At 43.6% G+C, this 12,330-nt stretch overlaps 1 protein-coding gene across 4 annotated transcripts in view; it reads left to right on the top strand.

The window, feature by feature from the left end:
- TXLNG (taxilin gamma) overlaps positions 1-12,330 on the top strand; it is a 72,835-nt gene that overhangs the window by 42,706 nt on the left and 17,799 nt on the right. Inside the window, exons 7-11 of one of the 4 annotated variants that reach the window (XR_009698865.1) lie at positions 570-644; positions 6,624-6,716; positions 8,248-8,343; positions 9,237-9,685; positions 10,351-12,278. Coding sequence is in view for 3 of the 4 variants with exons in the window: in XM_061177773.1 (XP_061033756.1) it covers positions 570-644; positions 6,624-6,716; positions 8,248-8,343; positions 9,237-9,527 (555 nt within the window). In the remaining variant the exon portion in view is untranslated. Of the gene's footprint in view, positions 1-569; positions 645-6,623; positions 6,717-8,247; positions 8,344-9,236; positions 12,279-12,330 lie in introns of those variants that run through there. The other 3 variants (XM_061177775.1, XM_061177773.1, XM_061177774.1) reach the window with 3 other exon arrangements.

Below are 12,330 nucleotides of genomic sequence, written 5' to 3' on the forward strand. Positions count from 1 at the left end.
CCCCACCCCCAGCTTTAAAAAAAAAGTGATCAGAAACCAGGTTCCTGATTTCATTGCTTCGCTCCATACACTGCCTCATCTTGCTTCTCATGGCCACGCCGCATAGCATGTGGGATCTTAGTTCCCTGACCAGGGATCGAACCTGTGCCCCCTGCAGTGGAAGCGCAGAGTCTTAACCTCTGGACCGCCAGGGACGTCCCAGAGGGGCTTTCTAAATGACCCAGATAATGTCGAGATTGTCAGCCATGTTTTCTGCTCAATACTAGACTTCTAATTATTTTCATCTAAAAGACAACAATTTAACCCTGCGTTTTGTAAACCTATTATTAGGCCTCCTGGGTACTTCTTCTAAGCAATAAAAGAGTATTCCTACATTCCTAAGTGTTAACAATGGAAGAGATCAAAGATACAGGTAATTAGCAATTGATGTGACAATGTTTCATTCATAGACTCGTGGTTCTTGCTAAAATAATGAGTGGAAGGATTAAGCCTAACTATCTGGTCGTTGGACGTTGTAGTCATATTTGTAATGACTATTAGTATTTTGCCAGAATGTTTCTGTTTTCTAGTTATTAAAAGAAGCAACGGAATCAAGACACAAATATGAACAAATGAAACAACAGGAAGTACAACTAAAACAGCAGGTAACTTGACAGCAAGGGTAGTAGAATTTGTAAGAAAAAAATCTATGGTTCATTTGATACATACCTTGAATCTCCTCTAAGATGATTTTGCTTGTTCCCAGCAGACCTGAGAGTAGATCACACGTCCCTCTTGGAGTTTTCCTCTTTGTTTAGGGTGACCACCTCATCCTGATTTGCCTAGGACTTTCCTGGTTTTAGCACTCGGTCCCAGGAACCAGGCAGATGGGACAGTTTGTCCCGCTATCTGCAGGTCCTCCTTCCAGTATCCCACGTATTTCCTCCCTTTCTCTGTCTGTTCCCATGTGTGTCAGCTAATTTCCTACTAAAGGAAAACTGATTTCAGATTTTAGTTCTTTTGTGTGAAGTTGAACCATATGAAATTGCTGATACTTATTTGACCTACAAAATGGCATTTTCATATAGTGTAACCTAAAATCTTTAGAATTTTGTGCTATGAGCCTGTAACCTATTTTTAAAAACTGCCTATTGATCGTGCATTTCCACTCCCAGGTAGAGTACGGAGGTGGTGGCCACCCTAATGGGGGCCCCCGACTTTCCTTCCTCCCTCCCTCCCTTCCTTCCTTCCCCCCTCCCTTCCTTCCTTCCCCTGTACAATATTCTTCACTACAGTCACCATGCTCTACATGAGATCCCTGGAACTTATTCATCTTCTGATTGAAAGTTTATACCCTTTGACCAACATCTTCCCCTTTCTCCCCGCCCTCCACCTCTGGGAACCACCATTCTACTCTGTTTCTTTGAGTTTGGCTTTTTTAGATTCTACAGGTAAGTGATATCATACAGTATTTAGTATTTGTCTTTCTGTGTCTCACTTATTTCACTTAGCATAATGCCCTCAAAGCCCATCCACGTTGTCACAAATTGTAAGATTTTCTTCTTTCTTATGGCTGAATAATATTCCATTGTGTATATACACCACATTTTCTTTATCCAGTTATATGTTGATGGACACTTAGGTTTCTTCCATATCTTGGCTATTGTGAATAATGCTGCAGTGAACATGGGAGTGCTGATATCTCTTTGAGATCCTGTTTTCATTTCTTTTGGATATACACCCAGAAGTGGAATTTCTGAATCATATGGTGGTTCTATTTTTAATTTTTAATTTTTAATTTTTTTAATTTTTTTAATTTTTAATTTTTAATTTTTTGAGGAGCCTTTATACTGTTTTCCATAGTATGTTTCCAGGCTGCACCAATTTACAATTCCACTGACAGTGAACAAGGGTTCCCTTTTCTCCACATCCTCACCAGCATTTGTTAACAGGTGTGAGGTGATATCTTACTGTGGTTTTGATTTGTATTTCCCTGATGACTAGTGATGCTGAGCACCTTTTCATGTACTTGTTGGCCATTTGTATGTCTTTGGAAAAATGTCTATTCAAGCTGGTTTTTAAATTAAAAATTAAAAAATTTAAAAAAATTTTTTTAAATTTATTTTTTGCTGTTGAGTTGTATGAGTTCCTTATATATTTTGGATATTAACCCTTTATCAGATATATATGGTTTGCAGATATTTTCTCCCATTCCGTAGATTGCCTTTTCATTTTGTTGATTGTTTTTTGTGCAGAAGCTTTTTAGTTTGATGTAGTCCCACGTGTTGATTTTTGCTTTTGTTGCTTGTGCTTTTGTTGTCATATCCAAAAATTCATTGCCAAGACCCCTGTCAAGGAGCTTTTTAACCTATGTTTTCTTCTAGGAGTTTTACAGTTTCATATCTCCTGTTTAAGTCCTTAACCTATTTCAAGTTAATTTTTGTGACTGGTATAAGATAGCAGTCCAGTTTCATTCCTCTGCATGTGGTTATCCAGTTTTCCCAACACCTTTTATTGAAGATACTTTCCTTTCCCCATTGAGTATTCTTGGCTCCCTTGTGAAATATTATTTACCATATTTGTGTGGGTTTATTTTTGTTTTGTTTTGTTTAAAATCTGTTTATTTATTTTTGGCTGTGTTGGGTCTTCGTTGCTGCGCTCAGGCTTTCTCTAGTTGCGGTGAGCGGGGGCTACTCTTCGTTGTGGTGCGCAGGCCTCTCATCGCGGTGGCTTCTCGTTGCAGAGCACGGGCTCTAGGCACACGGGCTTCAGTAGTTGTGGCACATGGGCTCAGTAGTTGTGGCGCACGGGCTTAGTTGCTCCGCGGCATGTGGGATCTTCCTGAACCAGGGCTCGAACCCATGTCCCCTGCATTGGCAGGCGGATTCTTAAGCACTGCGCCACCAGGGAAGCCCCCGTGTGGGTTTTTTTTGGGGCTCTCAATTCTGTCCCGTTGGTCTATGTCTCTGCTTTTATGCCCGTAGTAAATTGTTTTGGTTACTATAGCTTTGTAATAAAGCTTGATATCAGGGAGTGTAATACCTCCAGCTTTGTTTTCTCAAGATTGCTTTGGCTATTTTGTTTTGTTTGTTTGTTTTTTGTGGTTCCATACAGATTCTAGGATTATTTGTTCTATTTCTGTGGAAAATGCCATTGGAATTTTGATAGGGCTTTGGCTAGTATGGACATTTTTAACAATATTGACTCTTCTGATCCATGAACACAGGGTATCTTTCCACTTTTTTGTCTTCTTTAATTTCTTTCATCAACGTCTTACAGTTTTCAGTGTACAGTTTCTTACATTTTTCATTTCCTTGGTTAAATGCATTCCTAAGTATTTTTTTTTAATGCTATAGAAAATAGGATTATTTTATTTATTTCTGTTTATTCCTTTTTCAGATATTTTGTTGTTAGTGTATAGAAACGTAACTGATTTCTGTATGTTGATTTTGTATCCCGAAACCTTACTGAATTTATTCTACCAATTTTTTGGTGGGGTTTTCAGGATTTTCTATATATAAGATCATGTCATCAGCAAACAGACAGTTTTGCTTATTCCTTTCTGATTTGGATGCTGTTTATTTCTTGTTTAATTGCTCAGGCTAGGAATTTCACTATTGTGTTGAATAGAAGTGGTGAGAGTGGGCATCCTGTCTTGTTCCTGATCTTAGAGGGAAAGCTTTCAGCCTTTAACTGACTCTTGAGTATGATGTTAGCTGTGGCTCTGTCATATATGGCCTTTATTATATTAAGTATGTTCCTTCCTTGTACCCAGTTTGTTGAGCGTTTTTTTGTTTGTTTTGTTTTGTTTCGTTTTGGCTGCACTACGTGGCTTGTGGGATCTTAGTTCCCTGACCAGGGATTGAACCCGCGCCCTTGGCAGTGAAAGCGCAGATTCCTAACCACTGGACCACCAGGGAATTCCCTGTCAAGCATTTTTATCATGAATGTATGTTGAATTTTACCAAATGCATTTTCTGCATCTATTAGATCATATGATTTTTGTCTTTCATTCTATTGTATTAATGTGGTGTGTCGCATTTAGTGATTTGCCTATATTGAACCATCCTTGTAGTTTTCTTATCTGGCCTGTACTGTCTTATCTGGCTTTGGTATCAGGGCAGTGCTGGCCTTGTAGAATGAGTTCAGGAGTATTCCCTTCTCTTCACTTTTTGGGACGAGTTTGATAAGAATTGGTGTTTGTTCTTCTTTCAGTGTTTGGTAGAATTCACCCATGAAGCTGTCTAGGCCTAGGCTTTTCTTCGTTGCCTCCCTGCTTTTCAGTCCAGACCCCTTAGGTTTGTTCTAATGCAGTCTTTCTCTGTGGTGCCTTGTGTGGAGTAAGGGTAGCAGGTGCCTCCCCACTCAAAGAAGAGGTACAGGAAGGACTTCCCATGTCTTCACAGACAGGTGAAATTAGGCATTTGTACCTACAATTCACCCTTTCTCAGAAAAGTAGATTACATTTTGATGAAAAATGTATTACTCATTTTGAAAGTTTATTATGTAACAAGTTTTTAAAATGTAAGGACTCTAAATTAGTTCTAAAATGCAGACTGGCCTGAATCTTTATGAACACATTTTTTTTTTTTTTTTTTTTTTTTTTTATGAACACATTTTTTGAGTGCTGTTTGTCTTTGGGCACGTTTTACAGTGTGGTGACACTCATTTCCTATAAAGCTAGCCTAACTTAGAGTGAAAATTGAAGAAGCCCTTTGAACTTTCCACCATAAGTTATTGTGCTAGAATGCTTCTAGGAATCTTTGAACCCCTTACTAGCCCTATAAATTCAGCTGTCCATATAAATGGAGAAGAGAATCAATGTGGAAAAGGTATAAAAAGTCTGTAGATGGCTTTGGAAGATGGACTTTAATGCAGGGCCCCAGAGGGCCCTTCTACCGAGTTCACAGGCAGCTCCAGTTCTGTTGTACTGTTAGCAGTGCAGCTTCTCTTGTCTGTGATCGGTGTTGCCCTGAGTCATGTTATCTGATCATGAGTTTGTTTCCTTTGCTGCCGCCTCTTCCTTTTCCTGCTCCCTAAATGTGCTGTTCTTCCCAGGAGTCCATCTCATTCTCTGCTCTTGCTCGCCATGTCCGTTTCCAGGCTTTGTTGATGATCTTAGTCTTATTGGTGTGTTTTGACCAATTTTGTAATCTACGCCCGTAAGTCCAAGATGGTAGTTGCCACTTACTCATTACCCAGAGGGGGCCAGCGTTGAACTCTGACGGGACAGTCCACCTGGATGTTCTCTCTTTGATAAAAACAGACCGTGCTAAGACTGCCATAACTTCTAATCTCCCTCAAGTGCCAGAACTGCTCCATCAGTCTGCCTGAGCCTCACCGCTGTTCCGACCCCAGGCCAGCGGCCCTGGAGGCTCTGTCACCATGTGCCCCTCTACGGACTGCTCTGCTTGGAAATCCTCTGCGCTATTCTCTTCACCCTGGAATTTCTGTTCGTCCCGGCCCTCAGCCTCCCCCTCCTGTGGGGGCGGCGTGCTTTGGCTGTCTTATCGTCGCCTGGCCTGGCCTGTTGCCGTGGGTAGCATCGCTTTTGGTCCGCGTCTCCTTCCCACACAGCAGAGCTGGCCTCCTGCCTTTCCACTGGCTGCTCCGCTCCCTCCCAGGGCATCTCCCCTCCCGCCCTGGTCTTGGCTTCTCCTTATGCTCCGCACACAGCACTGCTGAAGGTGGAAAGGCATCGCTGACGCTGTTTCTTGGCCTCTGGTGATCTTTTCTTCTCCGCTTTCTTTATATGTGCTGTGTGATCTTGAGCAAAGCCCTTTATTCCTCCAGACCTGTTTCCTCATCCTGAAATAATGCAGTTACATTAGGTGGGCTCTCAGGGTTCCCGCCTTGTCTGAAATGAAATAATTCAGCCTGCCCTTGAGACCTAGCTTGGGCCTCGGCCACAAGGAGCTTCCCTAACTATTCTGACCCCTACCGCGCTGCCCCCCACCCCTGGCTTCTGTGAATTCCTGTCCTGGGGGAGAAGAAGGTGACTCTGTGTTCTAAATTCTGCTTGCCTTATCGGTTAGTGCCTTATTTTCCCAGCTAGAATAAAAATTCCTTAAGGGTGGGAGTTAAAAGAAAAATTGGTGTTTCTACCTCTTTCAGCTTTTTTCTCTTAACTATACTCCCACTGAATTCTTTCTCCCCTAACCACACCAATCCTTTGGCTTCTGTTTCATTTTCCTGCCTACATTAAGAAAAGAGATATCCCTGATTTCAAGCTAGGAACTGTGCAGGTGGTATTCTAAAAGAATGATCTTTTTCCAAGGACAATTTTTCAAATATAAGGAGAGGAGGTAGTTCATAAAGGATTAATTGTATGAAATTTATAGCTATTCCACATACTTCAGTTTTTATTATAATTGGTGGAATGGAGCTAATAAATATTTGTACATTTTAAACAGTTACATCTAAAGATGGTGAGGTCAACATAACTTCCTAAGTTTCAGTGCATTTCAGTGGGTTCTTAGAACTGCAGCCATTGATGTCTGGGGTCGAGGATTGGGTGTGCATTTGTTCTTATTTCTGTCGCTTATAACAGGTAGCGTTTAACCATATTATGTTCTTTTTGAAAGTGTTTGGGATTTTAAATCATTTACCTAGAACTCTGAATTTTTCATACTTGTTTTCTGTAGCTTTCTCTTTATATGGATAAGTTTGAAGAATTCCAGACTACCATGGCAAAAAGCAATGAACTGTTTACAACCTTCCGGCAGGAAATGGAAAAGGTATTTGCCTATTTTTAGTGGAGTATTGCCTAAAAGGGAATTTATATAAGAAGCTATTTTAAGCATGACTGCTACTTGGATGAGTTCATGTTTTTACTGTACTGTCTTCATTTCATCTCTTCTGATCCTCCAGTGGCATCATGTTTAGTCACTTTGCCCTCAGTAGTACCCCATGTAGCTAGTGATCTCTAGGCCCTCACAGTTGTCTTCATTAAAGTTAACTCCTCTATTAAATACAATTTGTTGTTAGCAGTAAAGCGGTGTCCTTTTTATTTGCTTCAGGTGATACCTCCCAGCCCCACCCCACACCCTTTTCACAAAGCTCGGTGTCCTTGGAGATCAAATTATTTAAAGACAACCAAGCCCAGAACAGTAACTACGTATTTTAGTTGGTCGATACAGATCGGTGTTTCTACCTTTTTAGCTTTTTTCTTCTTCTTCTTCGTTTATACTCCCACTGAATTCTTTCTCCCTCAAGCAAACCAATTTTTTGGCGTCTGGTTCTTTTTCCTGCCTGTGATAAGGAAGGCAGTATCCTCGATATTAAACTAAGAACCAGTATGCCCACGTAGCCACGCGTTCATCCTTATGCCGGGGGCTTTAGGGATGGGCAGCAGGGGAGGCGGTGGCGGCTGGCCCTGGGGGCAGGGTCCGCCTCGTGGCGCTGTGTGACCACGGGCGAGTTGTTACCCTTTCTGTGCCTTCTTGTTACAAGTAACAAAAACGCCTGCCCTTCATAGAGTAGAGTATTTCAGGCAGCGCTTGGCCGTGGGAGGTGCTCCGGTGAGTCCCTTCAGGTATCGGGGGCCCTCGGTGGGGACCCGGAGGCGCCCCTGGGCCGGGGAGCGGGCGCCCACGGCACACAGGACCCGAGAACCGGCCTCGTAGGCACTGGAACGAAACCTTCTCAATTTCTGAAAACTGGGTTCTGGCAGCGTCGGTTAAGAACGTTCCCCCGATTTTTGGACCCGTTTTATTTTTAGCAGAATCTGAAGTGGAACGGTCATGTGAGTCGTGAGGATAAGGGAAGCTGAGGGTTAACGACTTTCCCCTGGTCCCCGGTCCCTCACCTGCCCTCCGCTGCCGCTGCTTCCCAGACGGCTGCAGTCTCGGAGGTCGGGGCAGAGCGCCAGCTCTCCATCTTGGGGAGGAGGGGGGAACCTTGATCCTTCCAGAACTCACGTGAAGTAGTTAATGCACAGAAAATTCAGGAACAGAGATGTTTTTTTGGTACGACTTGGGAAGGAGGAGGGCTGGCCTCGGCCTGAAGCGAGCGCTCAGAGCCTGCCGGCGGGCAGCTTCCTCTAGGTGTTGCTGCCTCTGAAACTGAGGAGATGAGATGCGGTTTTCTCATCATATGAACCCCCGCTTTGGTCCTGCTCCCGCCATCCGGGGAGCTTGTGAGATGAGCTGTGCCCTGGGCACCGTGATGGGGACGGGAAGGACTGGTCAGCCGGTCAGGGGGTGGGGCAGGCTGTAGAGATAAGAAATGGAACCTTGAATTTAAATTTGCAATTGTGTCGATTCGCAGATGACAAAGAAAATTAAAAAACTGGAAAAAGAAACAATAATATGGCGGACCAAATGGGAAAACAATAACAAAGCACTTCTGCAAATGGCCGAAGAGGTGAGGTGGTTTCCCGTGACTAAGGTGTGATCTTAGTCCCGGGGCCTCATGACATTCAGGTAGCTGACAGGGCAGGGGGATGTGCCTTGTGACACTGCCGTCATAGCCGAGGGCTCTGGCCAGAGCTGGGGGTGGGAGGGCTGCTGAGTGGAATCTGTCCCGGCAGGAGTCGTAGGTAGAGTCCCGGGTGAGGTGTGGGGTTTCCCACCGCTCAGCCGGCGAGGAGCCCTGGCTTGTAAGACCTGGCTTGTCCGGCTCCAGCCGGAGTTTGATTGACTGGGTCTGGGGCTGAGGGTTGGGGAATCTGCCTTCCGACTAGGCGCCCACCTGGCCGAGCCTGGGCCAGGTTTCCCGGTGCCAGCACAGGCCACTGACTCGGGTGCCTCTCCCTCCGCCTCGACTTACTCTTTCCGAAAAGGTAGCATAGTACTTTTTGCCAGTCTTACGAAGCTGAGATGTACTGTTTGCAAACACTAAATATCACACCTTAAATCCTGTTCTTATCTGAGGATTGGTAAAAACAAGAGAAATCTAGGTGGAAATAAGATGAGTCCTCCTCTTTTTTAAGCAGGCCCTTCATTTTTTGTCTGCTAGTCTTTGGTGGAGAGTATCTTAAATTTCCTTAGTAATTCATCAATACAAAATGCTTTTAAAAGTGGGCTTTGGTTCTTTTTAAGAAACATGACAGAGGGAATTTCATTTTTGTCACCCCAGAACCACGTTAATTGGTGTCTGTAGCTATGTGTGCAGAAGGCAGGTGGTGGGACGTTGGGAGGCGTTGAAGAAACTGAACATGTTCAAGAGGTGATCCAACAAGACTTAAATTTGTTGTATCCGGTAACCTAATTCATATTCAGTTGGGTTACATAAATCCTGCTTTTTCCTCTTTGCAGAAAACTGTGCGAGATAAAGAGTACAAAGCCTTTCACATAAAACTGGAACGGCTGGAGAAGCTGTGCCGGGCCCTGCAGACGGAGAGGAACGAGCTCAGTGAGAAGGTGGAGGTGCTGAAGGAGCAGGTCTCGGGGAGGGCGGCGGGCGGGGGCCCAGCGCCGCCCGGGGCCCAGCCCTGTGCTGCCCCGGCTTCTGCCGAGGAGCCCAGCGCCGCTTGGCAAAGCACTGCCCGTGTCAGCCCGGAGGCCGAGTCCCCGGGTGCCGGGCCCAGCATCGAGTCAGTTGACTGAGATCAAGTATGATCACTGTATCGAGAGCTCTATTTTGTGTATAACTTTCTCTGTTAGTAGTAACTTGGTTTTGTGGTGAAAATTTTCTTACTTTTTCTACCATATCTGTATTTTCTTAGAACTACTGGACTTATGTGGTACAGGAGGCTGCTTGGCAGGTTTGAATAGTTTTACTCTCTACATTTTCCTCAGCTGTGTTGCACATCTGCCTCTTTCCCCTTCATCGGAATGCATGTGCTCATTGCCTTTCTCCCTCTCCCCTGCTGCTTGCACAGAATTGTCCGAATTAAAATGTCACTCACCAGGGCTGACCATTACAAGGGAACTTTGTTCTGATAACGGTTCCCCCCACCCCCCCACCCCGCCCCGCGGCTTGTGGGATCTTCGCTCCCTGACGAGGGATTGAACCCAGGCCCCGGCAGTGAGAGCACCGAGTCCTAACCACTGGAACGCCAGGGAAGTCCCTGATAATGGTTCCTGATGTGAAAACAATACTCGTTTAAACATCCTGCCCCCCCCCAATTAATATTACTCAAAGAAAAATATCAAGATGATTAGATATTTGTCTAATAGCCCATTTTAAATGCCAAGTAAAAATAAAACTCTAGGCTTGGGTCAGAAACAAGCATAGCATATTTGATTCAGATTAGCTTTTTGATATTTATATCACTTGACAAATTGAGATGGCCGCAAGCCTAGACTTGGTTTTGGCAGAATATGTACATAAAGGTGTAACTTTTAAAGTAGTATATACAGGCAAATCACTGGAGAGACAGGGCTAATGTTTATGTGATTAAAAACAGTCCCATCGCTCTGTTTTCAGGATAGAAGCAGTATCTGAATTTGGACCACCTGGATGCCCGCTGTGTGGGGAGCCTGGTGGTTTGTTTGCTTTTCACTTGGGAGTTGGGTGCGCATCCTCCACTCCCCACGGAGAGCTGCCACTGACAGTCCTTTGTCAGTCAGTGTAAGACGATGAGGGTAAAATCATGTGTGGCTTTCCTTAAGCGGAAGTCCCTCCACTACCTTCTGGCTGCTTGAAAGTTGGTGTCCAACTGTTCCGACAGTCCAAACAGCACCGTTCTCCAGGGTTTTTTAAAGGGAATTTTAATTATGATCATGCTAACTGAAACTGATTCCATTTCTAAAACAGAAAGACTGGAACCAGCATTTTTAACTTTGAGGAAACTTGGCAGAGAGTTAAGTAGCCAGGATCTATTTCTTACTTATGCTTTCAGTCTGTTTCTGCCCCTTTTCTTAGTGGTTTTTTGGGGTTTTTTTTTTTTTAGTAAAAACCAGTATTACCAAGGTGTCTACACTTGGAATGGGGGACTTTGGAAATGCAGCACATCACTTTTGGATTTGCTCTCTAACTTCCTTTGTTCTTCACAATGTCACATGTGGTCGAGCTTATACACATCATTAACCAGGCTGCACTGATGAGAGTTCTGACTTTGTCCCTGGTATAATTTGCATTGAAATACTTTATGAAATAAAAAGGCTCTATTAGAACTGATGTTAGCACATTCCACTGAGCAAAACTATCAAACTGACACTTCTTATATTGCTTACTGGACCGAATAAACTCTCTTCTGTCCAGTTAAAAGGGTTTTTCTCTTTGTTAAAGTTTTATTTGTCCTGTCACGTTCATGGTCTAAACTGGGTTGAAGAATTGAAAATTGTCCAGTAGATAGGCAACAGCGCCTGGAGTGGCGGATTATATCTAAGCTTCCGCCATCAGTCATGTTAATCAAAGGGCCAGACAGTGAAGGAAAAGAAACCCACAAAGTTGCTTATCGAATTACTGTCAAAATGAGTCGGAAGCAAAAACAAACACATCCTCCTCCAACAGCCTTTTATAGATATACCCTTCGGTTACTAAATGAAATACTGGACTCATTTCCCTGAGAGGAAATGGAGGTATACATCAGAAATACACTCTACTGTAAAATTAGTACTAATGATCCCATTTCACAAGCGCTCTGCTGGATGTACAGCTCTTACTGTCTTAAGCCATTTGTGTAGCCCGCCACGTTTCTTTGTGGTGCTTGTCCTGTGTGGAAGATTGTAACAGACCTGTTGCATATTTTCAAGGGCTTTATAAAGCGACGTGATTTACAGTACTTGGCCTGCTGCTTTTGGCTTACTGTGTATTTTTAGCTAGATGCTCTCATGGTGTTTAAAGGACATGGATTCTCTCTGGGGTGCAATTGGTATCCTTTCAGAATCTCTCCTCCCATTACCCTGTGAATAAATACAAAGGGGACCCTCTGAGAAGGACACGCTCCTAAAGCAATCACCTCGCCAGCCCAGTGTTGTGGCTTTGTAGCACACCCTGTTTCTACCACATTCTAGAACACTGTAATGCTACTAAGGCTGGCCCAGGAAAGATTGAAATGTCAAATTTGCTTCAACTGCATTTGTTGCACCATCATGGAATCTTGATGTATATTATTTATAGTGGCAGGAGACTCCAAGGAGTAGAGAAAACTTGGGTCTTGGATAATGGACCATTTCATCCTCAGACTTGTAGGAGTACATTTCTTGGTCTTGAGACCAGTATTTTTTAGTTATGTATGCAACTGCCTTTATTACACCTGGTTATCAATTCAATTCTCAGGTGTTGCAGAAAAATCTACCTCTTTCAGACTGTAGATGGAAATAACTGTGAAAAAATGATGCAGATATCTTCTAGTTTGTGCTAAACACACTGCTTTATTTTTACAGCCCACGTCTTTCATGAGGATACGAATTGTTGAGGCAGTCTTGTTTTGCTTTTCAAAGACATTTTGTAGAGATTTTT

This window comes from Eubalaena glacialis, chromosome X, assembly GCF_028564815.1.
Source record: "Eubalaena glacialis isolate mEubGla1 chromosome X, mEubGla1.1.hap2.+ XY, whole genome shotgun sequence".
Lineage (NCBI taxonomy): Eukaryota > Metazoa > Chordata > Mammalia > Artiodactyla > Balaenidae > Eubalaena > Eubalaena glacialis.